Consider the following 19548-nt stretch of genomic DNA (forward strand, 5'->3'; position numbering starts at 1 on the left):
GTATACTTTGTACTTCCTTGAGGTGGATGATCACTCATCCTAAATAATAATCCACAGATATAATTTGTTACAATGCTCCACTAAATTCTTGTTGCATTATATGATCAACCACATCAGATACGGAAGAGAAAGCACAACTATTTGGAGAAATATTGAAGTACACATGAATTGAAAACTTAAAACTAACGAGCTTACAGTTAGAGGAAAAAATTAGCAAACAGTGCAGCACATCTCATGTAAGTATTGCAAAAAGAGTACTTTACACATTTCATGGATTGTTTAAGTACTTGTGGCGTATTATGCCTGTTACTTAAGGACTGTTTACATGGTGATTGACACTCCAAGTGAAGTCTGAAAAGTATAGCATAGGAAAAGTTTCAGTTTCGAAGAATTATTTTTAAATGCACATAGACTCGGGGATTGTGTGATATGCACTGAAAAGGCTGAAGTGAGGCTACCTCTCTTATTTACAGTATGCTTCAGAAGTGTAAGAGGATTGGTTAAATGGACAAGTTAGTTAAAAAACACATGCTTGTGAGAGTTATTTCTTCTGAACAGGCGAAGTAAGTTAGAGACATTTCCTCATTATGCCCTTTTATTAAAAAAGGTAAATAAACAGAATTAATACTTTGTGTCATTCTACAATTAATCTTCCTAGGACAGTAACGAATCACAAAAAGCAAGATGGTTGCTAACGAAGAGCGGGGTATCGTTTAGTCATTCCTCTTTTAGGGCTATCTTTCCTCTTTAGAGAAATTTAAGACCTATTATGAAACACACATGTATTACCAAGTGTTGTCTTCAGAGAAGCATCTAAAGGTTTTTAAAGAAAAACAAGAATTCACATACCTGTGATTGAGTCGTGTTGAATTGCTGAAGGAGCTGAGTATATCGTCTGTTTGCATCCATTAACTCCTTGTGCGTTCCCTTTTCGCGTATTCTGCCATCCTCCAGTAAAACCACTTTATCACAAAACTCTAGATACTGTAAAGTTGCAGCAAAAAATGAGCCAACAGTTTAGAAATATACAGCACAAGAATGACAAGCATTGGCAAGGACAATCGGTCTGACTATTCAGACAATTGGGTCCGATTATCACTTAAGGTGTTTGGTAGTAATTTGTTAAATTTGAGTATATTTCCTTCATCTGTCATTGAACGAAAATCTAATCATGGGAAGTTGCAACTAGGTCCTACTCACAAAAAGGACTGCAATAGCAGAGTTAACTGTGATCTCAAAAAAGACTGTTATGACTGTTTTTAAAATGAGTCAGAAGGTTGCATTGTAAGTGCTAAACTGAAAAGACACAGATAGCAGTAGATAATTGTTACACAGTGACATTATTTTCATAGCATAGGCATTTGTCTACACATGTCTTCGGCTGTAAATCCAACATCTTATTATGAAAGCAAACCAAAACAAATGAACATGCAAGGGTAATTGGTGAATTGCATATGTTTATATGACAGGCTAAGATATATAAACAGGCGCACATCCTAAGCAAAAGCAAAACAGCCATAAACCAACAATTAAAAAGGTATTGTGCTAGCAAAGTAGATATATCAAGGAGAAAACAGGGCAGTAGACTAAGAGAAAGACTACTTGATGTTCCTTCACCAACATTTAACAGGAAAACAAATGCAACCATACATGAAATCCATGATCTTGATCAGCCCATCCAAGCAATGTCATACCATAAAAAAAACATGAAAGCCAACATCAAAAGAAGGCTGATCCAAATCCCCTTTCGGTCTGTATTTCACTTGCACTTTTTTGCAGAGCTGATTGCACGAGGACCAAACAGCAAGAAAGCTGCCTGCAGCCAGTCCTAAAAAGTGCCCTCAGACTTGTTTCTGTTTTTAACTCTGCATGTTTAAGTTCCTCCACTCACTTCAGTCCAAGCTGCCTTCTTTCTTGTTACTCCCCTCTTGTTTGCATCAGTTTTGTATTTTATCTTTCCCAAGTCACTTAATCCTTCCATCACACTCTTCACTTACCACACTATCAGTACACAGACCCCACCCTTCTTTCGCTTGTGAAAGTCATATTTTCTTCAATAGAGCATACTCCCATCTGAGATTAGTAAAATGTTCTACCACATTCCAGCTTTATAAGGGTACCCCTGCTGGGACCGCTATTTCAGTGCTTACTAAGTCATGCAGGTGACGCAAGTATTTCAACTAAAAATTGTGCACATAACGACAAACACCACTCGCCCCACTTAAGTTAAGCCCCATCTTCTGCACCAATCAAATGTTAGCCATCTAGGCATATTTTCTGCACTTTCTTCAGTTCTCTCCATTCTTAAATGTTTCAGCATGTAGTTATGGATTTAAAAACACATTTTAAGTGGAGGAGATACATTAAATTACCAACTCAAACTGTTAGACTGAAAATAGAGAGCCTCGGCTTTATCTTGAAGCAGACTTTCGAAAGTATGGGATAGTTAAAAAAACATCTGTATCAGGAAGCACTTCGGTATTATATTGCCTATTGCCTAAAGCACCTCGCCTGCTTGTGATACATGACCGGCCTATCTGTTCTAAGCCTCATCATGCTCCTCTTTAACTCCCCTCTTACTACTCCTATAAGAAAGTGCTATTTAGGCCTGGCCGGAGATTGCAGATTTCTGCTACGCGGAACTCCATGAAGTGACCAAAAAACTCTGCCACGCTATGCGGCGTTCCACAAGCAGTGGAGTGTGGTAGGTCGTGCCAGTCGCATAGATTTTTAGCACGACGTGTTTGTCCCACACTGGAAAATCAGTACAAACAGCAATATGCACAGCGCAAGAGGGCTCTGCTTCTTTTTGCCGCTCGACAACTTCCTTAACACGAACGGAAGGTTTTACAACCCGATAAGGAGCGGGCATCCATGACTGTGTCCGCAGTGAGAAATCTCACTGGAGGTGGTCTGGAGTAAGATTTTCCAGGCTCGCACTCGCTAACTTAACGTTAGCGGGTAAGGAAGGAGTGGAGTTTTTCAGGAGCTCCACACACTACCTTGAGGGTCCTAGTGATATTGAGCAATATTGTTTGAAAGTGTGAAAGTACATGAGCACAGTAAAGTTAAAAATAATGAACTTCAAGTGTGCTCTTTATATCATGTTTATTGGTCTTTATGAACAATTCTAAAAATAATTGTTTTGCAGGACTGACATAGTACAACATGCGTTTCCATAACTCAATCAAAAAAGCACATCTAGAGTTTACAGTATGGGCCATTGGAATTTAAATTGTGCCAGTGAAACTGATATAATTTGGGGTATTTTGCGTGACTTTTGATACTTTCATTTTTTTAAATTACTCCATTAAGCCACACTGCTTAATTACACCATCATTCGTGTCCAAGTTATAACACTGGAATGCGTGAAAACCCAAACAACCAGAATATGAGCTGATGTGGAATGCAGGAATTGTTTCTTTTGCTCCTTTCTTAGAGCTATATGATAACTGTCACTGCCAAGTGAACCCGGTCAGTCTTGGAGCCTGCAGCTGCTGAAGCCCCTTATTGTCTAAACCCTCCAGGCTATAATTGTCCATCAATGCTTGTGGCGAAGTGGTACTTCTTGAGGTAAAAAGGTGCAGGCTAGACCCGTCGCTTCACCCTCTGCGAAACCATAGCGCATGAATTTGCTAGTAGTATCTCTGAGAGAAACCAAGTTCTGAGTCATGCTCCAAAGAGCTCAAACATGCAGCACTGAAAATTTCTGCCAAAATAAAATCTAGGGTAAGACCTATTGTAGTGAGTTTCACATCTAAACCTGCTCAATGAGATCACAACCAGGGATGCAGTCCTTTAATCACCAATCTAAACTGAATTGTGAAATATTCAGTTTTGGTGTACGATTAAAGCACTTGAGGTGGACATTATGTTATTGTATCTGATGATTGTTGAGTTCTCGCTAAGCATGGGCGGATTTTGCGAATTGGCAATCCGCGAACTTGCGTATTTACGGATTCGCAATCCGCAAAATCCGCGAACTCTCGCGAATTTGCGGATTTAAATTTTTTTTTTGTGTTCGCAAGGATTTCTGCCAGTTCGCGAGGGTTCTGTACCAGTTCGCAATTGCGAACTTACTTGTCGGCTCGCAACGGCCGCGACTATGTTGTTTCTACATCGGGTTCATCATCACAGGTTCACAGCACCCTCTGTTTCACCACTGCCACCCTCTGGTAGACCCATGCCACCCTCTGGTACATCACTGCCACCCTCTGGTTGGTTTATCACTGTAGATTATGGGGGTGAAAAAAAGCAAGCACACCTGCCCTGCTTCAACTGACATGAATTAATTTGGGGTTGATTAATGTGTCACTGAATTTAAACTTCCAGTCTGGCTTGCACCTGCTTCCTTATCTGTAATTTTCTGAACTCTGAAGGGGCCCCTCAGGAAGCACTACAGGGAATGGTTACTAATGATAAGATTGAACTTTTGCACCTGCTGAGTGCTTTCAGTTTTGTCTGTAATTGCTTTCTGTTGCAGTGTAATTTTTTTAACAGGACCTTTGTTGTATACTTGTAGCTATTCTCTGAGCCTGCTGTGAGGGTCAGAGCAGGGTCATAGAATAGTTGCAAGTAGGCAAATGAACTCTGAAGGGGCCCCTCAGGAAGCACTACAGGGAATGGTTACTAATGATAAGATTGAACTTTTGCACCTGCTGAGTGCTTTCAGTTTTGCAAAAATCCAAATATCCAGCAGCATCCACAAAAGTAATCGTTCCAGGTCAAGATCCAAATCAAAGTGACCAGCACATGAAGAAAGCACTGGGAGGAGCCTGGTGGACAGGAACAGGAAGTTGGAGACTGTGGGGCACTTCCTTCCGCCCACCCCCACCCCCCAAAATAGACTCCTTGCAAAGAAAAAGTGCAGGCAAATGTCAACCTGTAGAGTTATTCTGATAAAAATCATAATTTTCAAGGTTTATGCTGCCTGCTGGTGGATTTCTTGTGCGAAATTGCAAATTTTGCAATCTCGCAATTGCGAGATTGTCGCTGCCCGCCGCATCTACGTGTTCGCAAGTATTTACTCCCGCGAAATTGTATAATATTCTAGTTGGCAAGTGCGACCAAGCAAAAAATCCGCTTCGCACGGATTTTACGAATTTTCGGCAAGTTCGCGAAAGTTCGCGGATTGCGAATTTACCGAAAATCCGCAAAATCCGCGCGCGGAACGGATTTTACGCCCATGCTTAGTTCTCGCCCCCATCTCACACTACGTCGCCGGGAAACCTTTGACTACTCACTCTCGCTACCCTGAAAGCAAAGTGCAGTAAGGGTTGTAGTTGGCCTAGTTTTCAGGGTGATAGTGGATGGACTTGAGGACCCAGAGGCAAACAGCCTCAATCACAACAGGTCAGTAGCTCAGCACTCGCTTTTAAATTTGAGACCTACTGGCTTTGTCAACGCTTGAATTCATCGGTTTCTGACTCACTCATCATGGAGACTTTCAAGTACCCTATACGTTCCTCTCAATAATTAGAGGGTGCCTTAGTTTATCAAAACCATCCATAATAAACTCTTGCTGAGTTGAAGAATATTACTTTTCAGTTTTCAGTACTATTTCAGTGCATTGAAGAAACCTACAGGACCCTTGAAACTGAAAGCACTCTCTCCCAAAGAAAAAGCTCTGAGTTATTAATACTTTCTTACAATGTCTTGCAGTCTATCTCTGCACCCTGAGCAGTGCTTAATTTGTAAAAAAATAAGAAAAGAAAAGGGGTCAGAGTATCACTCACTGATCCTGCCAGCAGAGGCAGTGGCATAAACACAACAACTAACCATCACACGCCTACAATTTGACAATTCAGCCTATTCCCGGCCCCAAAGGTATAAGAATCGCTTGGGCAGCACGAATTACTCTTTTTAGTTTATATGGAATTAATAAAGAACTGTTTATCTCTTAATAAGACCAACTCCGCCACCATGTGGCTGACTGTCATAGGTGCAGTTGTTGACAATTAAGTGCCGGTGCCGAGTACCGGAATTCACGGGCTGAAATTAAGCACTGACCCTGAGACACTATGTGTGGCTGGTGAGTTCAGGACATATGTTTCAACTATTGTCCCTTGCTACACGATAACTTAATTGTGGTTGTTTACTGTACTTTTGAATGATTTGTGGGTAAGAAAAACAGTATCAACAGAATAGACAAGACAGCTAAAGACAAAATCCCTACCATTCTCAGGGCACAAAGCACACATTAGCATTTAATGACATTCATTTAGGTACAAAGATAGAACTATGTCATTCTTGAAATCACACGAATGAGAATTCATTTACAAATACATCACATGCTACAAGTGGAATTATTTTCCAAAAATGCAATTTAGAATGTGTCACCTGCAGTTGATGAGTAACTAAGACAACTGTCTTGCCCTTCAGTTTTTTTTTCAGGCATTCTTCAAAAATATGCTTTCCAACGTGGGCGTCGACAGCGGACAGGGGATCGTCCAACAGGTAAATTTCCTTGTCGGCATACACCGCCCGCGCCATGCTGACCCTTTGCTTCTGTCCACCAGAGAGATTAATGCCACGCTCACCTATCTGTAAAGGGGAAAAGTACCATGGTAAATATTAGGCACCCGTTGTTTCCACACAAATAAATCAACTAGTTACAGCCTTGGGGAAATCCAGTACCGCCTAGGAGCCTTGGACTCCATGAATGTATGCAGAGAAGAACCTCTCTCACTTAAAGAACTTCAGGTTTTTAAATCCCTTTCCATTCTCAAACAAAAGGACTAAGAGTAAGTACGCTTCCAGTACACACTCGTCCACTCATATCAATAGACAACAAAAGTGTACCATTCCGAGCTACGGTTCCAGATTACTATATTATGTAATTGGGTCCTAATCAGTCAGAATAAGCGTTAACTAATCAGAGCACAAGCCCTCACCCACTAAAAGGTGGCATGTTTCATCATCGTTCTGTGCTTCTTGTTGGGCCAGCTCTTTGATGCCCAACGGGCCCTAAAAAGGGGGTCATTGTTGGAGATCTTTAATGAATTCTGGCCTTGAGGTTACAAAGTGAACAACCAAGTAACATCCTGGTTGTGATAGAGAAACTGTTGTATAATGAACGGAAGGTAGATCGGTCAAAAAAGTGTATTAAAATTAACTAATGATCCCTATAGATTACATTTATTGTAGCGGTCTATGTTACAAGATAAAAACACTCAAAATAGTAAGAAAATAGTGTTCCTAATATTCCTATGGACTGGTCAACATGTTTCTTTCCGATGTAGTTTAAGCATGGATCAATAGCAATTCATAAGGGAGCATATGTATGAAACTGATTTTTAGTCGCAAACGCTGCGATTCACAAAAAAGCAGCGTTTGCGATAAAAATTTGCAAAACGCGATGTATTAAGAAAATCGCATCGCAATATTAGGGAATTGCAAAATTTATGATTCCTTCATTTTTCGTAAGAATTTAAATGCTATGTATCAAGCACCCAAGTTGTGCGATTTCTCCTTAAGAAATCGCAAATTACCACCAACTTCAAGTTGGTGGTAATTTGCAATTTCTGTCAATAATGTTTCAAAGTGCCATGTGGCGCACATACATGCCCTAAGGGCATGTATGTGCACCATATGCACACACATGACAATTTCAGGGGTGCATCAGGGTGTCCTTATGACACCCTTGCACCCTTGAAATTATTCTCAATTTGCGATTCTCAAATTGCGAATCGCAAATTGAGAATAATTTCCCATTCATTCCTATGGGCTTCCTAGCCCATAGGAAAGAATGGGAAGGTATTCCTTAATTGTGATTTCGCAATTTGCTAATCGCAATTAAGGAATACTAAGAAATCGCTAAATATTTGCGATTTTTTAAATACATCCCGTTTTGCAATTCTCAAATAGCGATTCCCAAAAAATCGCTATTTGAGAATCTCAAACACGGATGTTGACACATATACCCCAAGGACCTTTAATCTACATCAATTCCCATGGGTGGGTATCAAATTGATTTCTATAGTGTTTCCACGCAAATTCATGCTATTGAGATGTTGACAACCAAATAGTTGTCACTACAACTCACATCCATTAATTTTGGGGTAATATCTTTGAAAAACGCCCAGGACCTGAAGTAAATACACAAGAGAACAACATGAGACAAACAACATAAATGTAAAAGTGGCATCCGAAAGTACACCTGGCACCATGATGAGCATTCCTTCTCATTTTAGATTGTTACTGATGATTTTATTCCCTTTTGCAGAAATGTATCTCTCCCAATTTCGTTTGTTGGCGGGGGCATGAAATTCGTGGGATCTTAGACTACCAGAGATTATTTAAAAAAAAAAAATAGGTACATGAATGGACAAGGGGGTCGCTCTTAAATCAAAGGCTGTGTGTTTGTTCTTTTGGCGCGAGCTGGCCATAGAAACATTTGTGGCACGACGCATTTATTTTAGAAGCAAGATGCATGCAAACATTTCCATATAGTATGACAATATGACACGTGCTATCTCTGAGAATAACGTCATCAGTAAACAAACCACAATGAGAAGAAATGCTCGCTGGGCGTGGCACCAGACGTACTTTCGGACAGTGCAGTGCAGCTTTTCATAAGGTGACTGTGTCTTGAATAATAAGATCAGCTAAAAATAGACTGGAAAGTGGCACATTCAGAACAAGTTGCTTACACTAATTCAATCATTCCATTCATGACAGGCTTGTAATTCTCAATGATGGGGCGCGTGCACTTAAAGTGATGGGTTGTATGCACTGAACTACTTGTCCAGCATCTGAATATCTGGCAAATAAATTAATCTGACCTTCAGAAAAGCTTTTAAAACCTTCCACTTTTGATGGCTGCCTCTGACTTTCTTTTTCATGTTTAATAAGCTTTATCAAGTAAATAACAATTACATAAAAAAAGATCGTGAAAAACTAAATATGTATAGTATAATAGAATATTAAAACAGACAATAAGCAGAGTACGAAGCTGTTTTCATTTTAGCAATAATAAAGGGGAAAAAAGGGGGAGGGGAAAAAAGGAGTATAAAGTACAGTTCTATAACTGAAGATCATGAGATTATATTATAGACTTATTATACCTATACAAGCGAATAGACTTTTTTAATTATTGAAACTTATTGTAAATTATCTTTTCTTATGCAAGAGGCAGGCAAATACACAAAACAAAAGAGGAAGTGTAATATACAAAAAGGGGAACAACATTATAGGGGAAAAACATTGACCAAATGATCTATGGAGGCTGGAAATTTTCAGAACAATTACGTGATACAGGGTTTGAAATCTTAGTTCAATAATTGCTTAATGATGACCAAAATAAATTCCTATTACATGAGGTTTAACAGAAGAAGCAAATGCAATGTCAAATCTATGATAATGACAAATGTTGTTCCACCAGGATTTCACTGAAAGTTTAGTTAAACATTTCCAATAAAGTGAGATCGGCTGAAAAGCTAAGGCTAACATCAAGTCAAATAAACCTTTCTCATGCAAATACAATCCCAATGAATCTGATAAATTACCTAAAAAGGGATTACTGTTGGATAAAGGAGTCTGTAAGTGAAAAATATATGAGAGGTGCTCCCAACAGGACCAGCAGATCTCATCAGTAGAGTGAGTGAACTTTGCTATAGATGAGGGTGTATAATATAATCTGTGGTAGAGAAAGAACACAGACTGAGTGGTGGAGGCAGATCTGGTAATCTTCAAAGATCTACCCCATAGTTTGTTCCAAAAATCAACGCTCCAATCACAGCCCAAATCGCCTCCCAGGCAGCCTCCACCTTAGATGTAGAGCGAACTAGATCAGGATAAAGAAGGGATTTATAGATCAAGGAAGCTTTGGGAACTGCAGGTAATACTTTGAGTATTGGATCTGCTATAGGAAGGGGTTCAGTAGAGGGTAGAGAATAAAAAACAACTCATATTATTGTCACAAGAGTAGAATATTTGTGCCAGAATGACCTAGGGCATTTAAAAGTGGCTTTTAAATTGGGGGAATGAGCATGGAAATAAGCCATCAAACAATATATAAGCCCCCTAACTCTCTACTACCTCTGACTTCTATTATAATAAATCCATCCCTTTTCTACTGGGATAGGGGTTTGTGTTGATAGTATGGTCCTAGGACGACAAGGTCACTTGATGTGGTATATGGGCACTCTATGCACGTTACACCACTCAAGATTGCATCACCGATGCATTATCATCCCTTGCACTTCTTTTCCAGGTGCAGCATTACTATTTCAGAACTCTACAAAGCAGTCCCTTCATCACACAGCGGCCCTTCTGTGCTGCGCTATCATACCACCTCACCATGAAATCACTTCACCAAACTATCAGGGTCCACCATCACAGAGCACTGCATAACACTACGATATCTCCTCACCACATTACTTCATCATCAACTTACTTCCAACTATATAGCCGCACTTCTATTGCACAGCTAAGAATTCCTACCTCCCATCTCTGCTCTGGCACCATACACCGCCACACTATCACCCCATCACTGCACTGCCTCCCTGCAAGATGACTACTGGAAGCCAGGGCTATGATGTCTCAGAGCCTAGAGAAGCACTTCTGTTGCCAAAATAGATTTCACATGACCATCCCACACATTACACAGTAACTCTTCACTGGTGCACTACTATCTACATTACCTCAATTACAACTGAGACAACCACAACTGCCCATCCTCACCATTGCACTATTTCTTTCTTTTGGGGTTTGTGGAGTGCAGTGTATTCAGTGTTCTTCCACCATATCGAGGTTTGCAGAGGGGAATATAAGAAAGAAGGGAAAGAACATTTTATGTAGTCTGTGTTTGATGTATAAGCTGCGAACATGGAGGAGTAGTGTATTTCAGGAGTATTTTTGAGTGTCTTCAGTACGGGTATAGAGTAGGTAGCACATTTGTGAACTACTGACTGCTGAAGGTAGCAGTTCAGAGGTGGGGCATTACCTCCTGTCCCTCCCTCGCCTTCCTTCTTAACCTGTGAGGCCCTCCAGCTCCCCCAAGACCCAACCCCAGCCTATAAATAACACCGCCCGTCACCACCACCTCCTTCCACTTTTGTCCGCCACTATCGGATTGCCAGTCTGGAACGTTTGAATAATGTCCTGGGCCAGAGGGTCTTGTCCTCTATGAATATGTAGGGGGTTTGTTGTGTTGTGATTGGGGCACGGTATTAAATTGGTATTCCTTTCACTCAGTTGTCTGTCCCTGTTTTTGCTTGCTATGTCCTCTTGGGTTAAAAAGGAAGGCGTAAGAGGGACCGGAGGTAATGCGTCCATTACTTACAGATAATGGCATTAATCTTAGTCCTAGTCCCTTGCATTCCTTCTAGGTGCCTCCCACCTTCCCGGTGCAGTCTAACTGAGTTCCAGCTCGTCTTGTTTACAAACAGGTGGCGTAGGGGCGGGCAGCATTTTTCATAGGCAGGGGGTGGGTCTGGGGGTGGCGGAGGTTCTCACATGTTGAGAAGGAATGTGTGGTAGTGGGACAAGGAGTAATGCCTTTATACATATTTTATGGACACATTACAGCAATGCTGTGGGAGTGGTTTTGCAGTGATGTGGAGGTGAATCATGTTTGAGAGTGACAGCAACTTACGGAGCTGGTTGAGTTGTAGTGTTAGTTGAAAGTCCAGTGTTGTGAGGATTATATTATATTAACCCGGGTAGTAGTGAGGTGCTTGGATGTCTGTGCAATGATGGAGACTGTACTGCATTACTAGGTCGTGGCAATGTTGGAATGGGAAGGGAGAGTGCAGTGATGGTTGATGGTAGTGCAATGGTGTTGATAATTGTGCTGTGTTTCATGGTAAAATGTTGTAAGAGGTCTTACTGCATTGCTGGGCAACACTGTGATCCTGGGTGTCGCAGTAATGTTCTATGGTGAAGGTACAGAGCTGGGGAAGTGTTGTGATTGTTCACAGTGGTCTCTGGTGCTGGGAATGAAAGTACTAGACTGGGCGATGATAGTGTAGCACTGGGGCCTAATGCACTGGTGTCTGGGAATAGAGGTTAAAAATCCAAAGTCAACAGAAGCACATAGAGAGTGGGCAGGTACAAAACATAAGTTGGAAGGAAAGGATAGACAGCGTCCATGTATCTGAAGTGAAAGTTACAGACCTCTCCCCCACTCCCACTGCCCATCTGGCTCTATATACGCCTTTGAATCCTTCTCCTCCTCACCGTCACATCCTGAATGACTTTGATGAGATCCATTTGGTGGGCAAAGCATGTGTTATTGTTTACACATGAAAAGAGAGATGTGAGAGCTGTAGGTTTTGGTTTAAGAACAGAATATCAAGTATGAGATATTGTGCTACCTTAATATCGTAGCCTATATATTGAGGACAAAAGTATCGACAGGTAACTGTCAAGAGGGAAGCATAGATTTACTATTCTTAATTCCTAATGTATGTATCTTGAAGAGATTTATACATATTCAAGGTACGATCTAAAACCAAGGGCAACTTTGTTGTACCCAGGGTTAAACTTTCCAGAATGGGTGGGAGATCCTTCTCCTACCTTGGCCCCTTACCTCCTAACATTCGCAAAGAAACAAATTACACCCAATTCCGCAAAACTCTTAAGTCCTGGCTTTTTGACCAATAACTCCAGCTTACTGCCCTTGTTTCGTGCTCTCTGTCCGCTATAGCCATGTCTGAACTGGGGTGGCAGAGTGGGCTAAAGAACGGTGATGGATCAAACCCAGATCTTTTGACTGGGTGTGAGTGTTTGATTGGTTCAGATGCTCCGTCCATCACCACCCCCTTTTGTACCTCTGTCCGCTATGGCGCCGGGAAACCCTTTTTGGGTAGCTGAGCACCTTACAAATCCAATAAATATATAAATAAAAAATAGATATGAAGTTAGGATTAGACAATCTATAAATACTTACTTGTTAATATTGTTTCCTCATTATTTTGGCTAAGATACTCTGGTATAGCAATAATCCATGCTTGATATTCCTGACCCACACACAGGTTTCCTTAAGTGTTTGCCTCACAGCAGTACAGACAAATCAAGGTCTTGGGAGTGGGTAAATAGTAGAGTATGGGTCCAAGAACGATGCAGGAGGTGTGGGAAGACTCCCATATATTACTTTTTGAATTTCAAGTAGACAGAGAATGAGCCTCATGAGATAAAAAGCCTTGCATGTAAGGTCCTCTTTAAATGTAAATAGCTTGACGAAAGATCATTTGAGAGTTTGTTTAATTTTCTGTGAAAGAACACCTTTTGTATGCAGTTGATGATCGCAAACAACTGGCTATGAGGTCCAGCCAAGGGTTTACAACAGGGTGAAACAGATGTGAAGGAGTGGTAGGCAGGATAGTCACCACAAACAATATACCCGTAAAACAGCTTGTAGTCATCTGCGTCCCAGGACTACATGCAGGCAGACTGGATCTTTTGCAAAGGACAAGGCCCTGAGGCTGGAAAAGGTGTCTAGGGAGAGTACTCAAAAGGCTACTTCAGCTATGGCCACTTGGGTCACAGGATGTAAACTTTCAGACAATTGAACTACATACCACCCCACCATTAAGAAGTTCATAAAGTCGTTGTCCTACTCTACGTGGAATAACCAGGACTGTCAAATCTGACTAATGGAGATGCAAAACCTGGATTTGCCTCCCAAGAACAACTACATATCCATTGTTTAATACATTCAGCATTTGTGAATGAATAGCGACTGACTCTGAGACAGCAAAGCAAATCAGAAAATATGGTGTAAGTAAACTATGAGCCCTAGGAAATACCTCAATGGAATCAGTGGCCTGACCAGACCCATGTTAGGGAAGTGTTTTAGTCATCCCCTGGCATGGCTTAGCTCACAGATTGGAGCTAATGCTAGTGGAGTTGTTGTTGACGTACTTGATCATCTTTCAATTAGGTTTATCCTAGGGAATGACCTTGCCAGGTTGGCCATGGTGGAAGCTGACTTGGACAATTAGGAGAATCCCAGCAGGTTGTAACTACATTTGCCGTTGCAACTGCCACTGAACCCAATCCTTTGTCACATTGAAAGAATCAGTTTAGGGGGGTGAACTCCCGATGTCTCTCCTGAGGGATCTGCCAGCTGAAAATAAAGTGATTATTGCCTATGCATGCTAAAAAGGAGGAACATTTTATTTTTAGAAAAGAGGATTCAAAGACACTTCTGGAATGCAGAAGTTCCCTGCCTCTACATGGGAGAAGCAAAGAGAGTCAGATGCCTGGTCTCCTGGAAATAGTTTTTCACAGGCAAGGATCTAGTCTCAGGAAAAGACCCCTCAGAGGGATGAAGTAGGTCAGGATTTAGAGTGGCTGGAGCTGGGGCTGTATGGCCAGAACCTGACTTCAGAGACTAGTAGGGTGTTTGAGAGACCTCAGAATTGTGCCCAGGTTATAGGCAGTGAGACAGAATAATCTCCTTTGAAGACTGGTTCCTGGAGCAGCATAACCCACCATCATTTAAACATGTATGTGAGGAGACCGATCAATGGAGAAATTTCCTCCTAATCTCTCCACGAGCGAAAAAATAGTTCCTCATAGATGGTACCTAGAAAGCGCGTATTATGGTATGAGCCTGGATGTTTCTATGGAGACATACACAGCATTTCACTACCCCTGAATAGGCGATAAACCTGATTCTGCATGCACAGGTGACTGGCAGAAAGGCTCTGATATTACTTTCATGATTGTGACTTTTGCTTTCTTCAAGGACAACCAATAACAGGGAATATGAAGATTGAAGCCATCCCTGCAATTGCTTGAGCTCCTTTTTGGGTCAACCTGAGAATGGCATCATGCCAAAGGATGCTTTTTTTGAACACTCATCCCAGGTTTTGTGGGCAGCACCTCTCCAATGCCATTGAGTGCACACATGAAGTTAAAACTTCAATGTATGAAACTGAGATTGAATAAGTTTTAGCCTGTTATCTGCCTCTCTTCATTTAGAGAGAACTGATATAGAGACTGAATGCCAGATACCCCCAAGGTTTGCGGGAAGACTCTAGTTCTGTTGCTATCAGCCCTGTGGCTGAGGTAAAGAAACATTGGCAATGAGTGTACAGAACACTAGATCTAGGTGTTTGTTGAAAACCACACTGAAATTTACCAAATGAATAAGGAGTTCAAGGACATTGAACAGATTAGCTGAACAAGACTCCCCCAGCAGTCGTCGTTATGTCTTTTTATTCATTATTTATACATTTTTTATAAAGTGTAGATGTTAAAAATTGCCCTTTTTGCATGGTCAGCCCAAAATCTTTTGCTTTCCTCCTCCATTTTTTGCATAATTTGTTTTTTCTGGCCTTAGGACTCTGAGCACTGTATCACTGCTAACCAGTGCTAAAGTGCATGTGCTTGCTCCCCTAAACTTGACAATATTGGCCTAATTAATTTACGTATAAGTCCCTAGTAAAGTGCACTACATGTCCCCAGGACCTCTAAATTAAATGCTACTAGTGATGGATCAAGCCCTGATCTGTTGACTGGGTAGGAGTGTTCTGATTAACTCAGATACTCTGTCCATCACCACCCCTTTTTGTAACTATTTTGGCCACCATGAGTGTGGAAGGGTATGCTCAGACATGAGTCCCTTGCTCATTGCACCATCAGGATTCAAGCAAGCCGGGCCGAAGACGGCTGTAATGCCAGAAACCGGTCCCCGAAGCTTGTTTCCTTTCCAGTGATGAATTGGCTTGGTAGTTTGGTCTGCCCTGTTCCCATGATGCACAGGGCCAGGGACAGACTAATTTGCATATAGCCAGGTTCCGAACTGGGATGGTGCAGTGAGCTAAAAAACGGTGATGGATCAAGCCCTGATCTGTTGACTGGGTAGGAGTGTTCTGATTAACTCAGATACTCTGTCCATCACCACCCCCTTTTTGTAACTATTTTGGCCACCATGAGTGTGGAAGGGTATGCTCAGACATGAGTCCCTTGCTCATTGCACCATCAGGATTCAAGCAAGCCGGGCCGATGACGGCTGTAATGCCAGAAACCGGTCCCCGGAAGCTTGTTTCCTTTCCAGTGAAGAATTGGCTTGGTAGTTTGGTCTGCCCTGTTCCCATGATGCACTGGGCCAGGGACAGACTAATTTGCATATAGCCAGGTTCCGAACTGGGATGGTGCAGTGAGATAAAAAACAGTGATAGATCAAGCCCTGATCTGTTGACTGGGTAGGAGAGTTCTGATTAACTCAGATACTCTGTCCATCACCACCCCCTTTTTGTAACTATTTTGGCCACCATGAGTGTGGAAGGGTATGCTCAGACATGAGTCCCTTGCTCATTGCACCATCAGGATTCAAGCAAGCCGGGCCGAAGATGGCTGTAATGCCAGAAACCGGTCCCCGGAAGCTTGTTTCCTTTCCAGTGAAGAATTGGCTTGGTAGTTTGGTCTGCCCTGTTCCCATGATGCACTGGGCCAGGGACAGACTAATTTGCATATAGCCAGGTTCCAAACTGGGATGGTGCAGTGAGCTAAAAAACGGTGATGGATCAAGCCCTGATCTGTTGACTGGGTAGGAGTGTTCTGATTAACTCAGATACTCTGTCCATCACCACCCCCTTTTTGTAACTATTTTGGCCACCATGAGTGTGGAAGGGTATGCTCAGACATGAGTCCCTTGCTCATTGCACCATCAGGATTCAAGCAAGCCGGGCCGAAGACGGCTGTAATGCCAGAAACCGGTCCCCGGAAGCTTGTTTCCTTTCCAGTGAAGAATTGGCTTGGTAGTTTGGTCTGCCCTGTTCCCATGATGCACTGGGCCAGGGACAGACTAATTTGCATATAGCCAGGTTCCGAACTGGGATGGTGCAGTGAGCTAAAAACGGTGATGGATCAAGCCCTGATCTGTTGACTGGGTAGGAGTGTTCTGATTAACTCAGATACTCTGTCCATCACCACCCCCTTTTTGTAACTATTTTGGCCACCATGAGTGTGGAAGGGTATGCTCAGACATGAGTCCCTTGCTCATTGCACCATCAGGATTCAAGCAAGCCGGGCCGAAAACGGCTGTAATGTCAGAAACCGGTCCCCGGAAGCTTGTTTCCTTTCCAGTGAAGAATTGGCTTGGTAGTTTGGTCTGCCCTGTTCCCATGATGCACTGGGCCAGGGACAGACTAATTTGCATATAGCCAGGTTCCGAACTGGGATGGTGCAGTGAGCTAAAAAACGGGGATGGATCAAGCCCTGATCTGTTGACTGGGTACGAGTGTTCTGATTAACTCAGATACTCTGTCCATCACCACCCCCTTTTTGTAACTATTTTGGCCACCATGAGTGTGGAAGGGTATGCTCAGACATGAGTCCCTTGCTCATTGCACCATCAGGATTCAAGCAAGCCGGGCCGAAGACGGCTGTAATGCCAGAAACCGGTCCCCGGAAGCTTGTTTCCTTTCCAGTGAAGAATTGGCTTGGTAGTTTGGTCTGCCCTGTTCCCATGATGCACTGGGCCAGGGACAGACTAATTTGCATATAGCCAGGTTCCGAACAGGGATGGTGCAGTGAGCTAAAAAACGGTGATGGATCAAGCCCTGATCTGTTGACTGGGTAGGAGTGTTCTGATTAACTCAGATACTCTGTCCATCACCACCCCCTTTTTGTAACTATTTTGGCCACCATGAGTGTGGAAGGGTATGCTCAGACATGAGTCCCTTGCTCATTGCACCATCAGGATTCAAGCAAGCCGAGCCGAAGACGGCTGTAATGCCAGAAACCGGTCCCCGGAAGCTTGTTTCCTTTCCAGTGAAGAATTGGCTTGGTAGTTTGGTCTGCCCTGTTCCCATGATGCACTGGGCCAGGGACAGACTAATTTGCATATAGCCAGGTTCCGAACTGGGATGGTGCAGTGAGCTAAAAAACGGTGATGGATCAACCCCTGATCTGTTGACTGGGTAGGAGTGTTCTGATTAACTCAGATACTCTGTCCATCACCACCCCCTTTTTGTAACTATTTTGGCCACCATGAGTGTGGAAGGGTATGCTCAGACATGAGTCCCTTGCTCATTGCACCATCAGGATTCAAGCAAGCCGGGCCGAAGACGGCTGTAATGCCAGAAACCGGTCCCCGGAAGCTTGTTTCCTTTCCAGTGAAGAATTGGCTTGGTAGTTTGGTCTGCCCTGTTCCCATGATGCACTGGGCCAGGGACAGACTAATTTGCATATAGGCAGGTTCCGAACTGGGATGGTGCAGTGAGCTAAAAAACGGTGATGGATCAAGCCCTGATCTGTTGACTGGGTAGGAGTGTTCTGATTAACTCAGATACTCTGTCCATCACCACCCCTTTTTTGTAACTATTTTGGCCACCATGAGTGTGGAAGGGTATGCTCAGACATGAGTCCCTTGCTCATTGCACCATCAGGATTCAAGCAAGCCGAGCCGAAGACGGCTGTAATGCCAGAAACCGGTCCCCGGAAGCTTGTTTCCTTTCCAGTGAAGAATTGGCTTGGTAGTTTGGTCTGCCCTGTTCCCATGATGCACTGGGCCAGGGACAGACTAATTTGCATATAGCCAGGTTCCGAACTGGGATGGTGCAGTGAGCTAAAAAACGGTGATGGATCAAGCCCTGATCTGTTGACTGGGTAGGAGTGTTCTGATTAACTCAGATACTCTGTCCATCACCACCCCCTTTTTGTAACTATTTTGGCCACCATGAGTGTGGAAGGGTATGCTCAGACATGAGTCCCTTGCTCATTGCACCATCAGGATTCAAGCAAGCCGGGCCGAAGACGGCTGTAATGCCAGAAACCGGTCCCCGGAAGCTTGTTTCCTTTCCAGTGAAGAATTGGCTTGGTAGTTTGGTCTGCCCTGTTCCCATGATGCACTGGGCCAGGGACAGACTAATTTGCATATAGCCAGGTTCCGAACTGGGATGGTGCAGTGAGCTAAAAAACGGTGATGGATCAAGCCCTGATCTGTTGACTGGGTAGGAGTGTTCTGATTAACTCAGATACTCTGTCCATCACCACCCCCTTTTTGTAACTATTTTGGCCACCATGAGTGTGGAAGGATATGCTCAGACATGAGTCCCTTGCTCATTGCACCATCAGGATTCAAGCAAGCCGGGCTGAAGACGGCTGTAATGCCAGAAACCGGTCCCCGGAAGCTTGTTTCCTTTCCAGTGAAGAATTGGCTTGGTAGTTTGGTCTGCCCTGTTCCCATGATGCACTGGGCCAGGGACAGACTAATTTGCATATAGCCAGGTTCCGAACTGGGATGGTGCAGTGAGCTAAAAAACGGTGATGGATCAAGCCCTGATCTGTTGACTGGGTAGGAGTGTTCTGATTAACTCAGATACTCTGTCCATCAACACCCCCTTTTTTGTAACTATTTTGGCCACCATGAGTGTGGAAGGGTATGCTCAGACATGAGTCCCTTGCTCATTGCACCATCAGGATTCAAGCAAGCCGGGCTGAAGACGGCTGTAATGCCAGAAACCGGTCCCCGGAAGCTTGTTTCCTTTCCAGTGAAGAATTGGCTTGGTAGTTTGGTCTGCCCTGTTCCCATGATGCACTGGGCCAGGGACAGACTAATTTGCATATAGCCAGGTTCCGAACTGGGATGGT

The 19548-nt window shown here is 43.0% G+C and overlaps 1 protein-coding gene across 1 annotated transcript in view; it reads right to left on the reverse strand.

Annotated features, from left to right (window-relative positions):
• The window catches only part of LOC144799981 (ATP-binding cassette sub-family C member 12-like), a 973671-nt gene that overhangs the window by 407878 nt on the left and 546245 nt on the right, over positions 1-19548 (reverse strand). Inside the window, exons 14-15 of the mRNA XM_078671636.1 lie at positions 6340-6543; positions 850-984 (exon numbers count right to left, since the gene is read on the reverse strand). Of these exons, the coding sequence (XP_078527762.1) occupies positions 850-984; positions 6340-6543 (339 nt within the window). The remainder of the gene's footprint in view (positions 1-849; positions 985-6339; positions 6544-19548) is intronic.

The sequence above is a fragment of the Lissotriton helveticus genome, chromosome 12 (assembly GCF_964261635.1).
Source record: "Lissotriton helveticus chromosome 12, aLisHel1.1, whole genome shotgun sequence".
NCBI classification, from domain to species: Eukaryota; Metazoa; Chordata; class Amphibia; order Caudata; family Salamandridae; genus Lissotriton; species Lissotriton helveticus.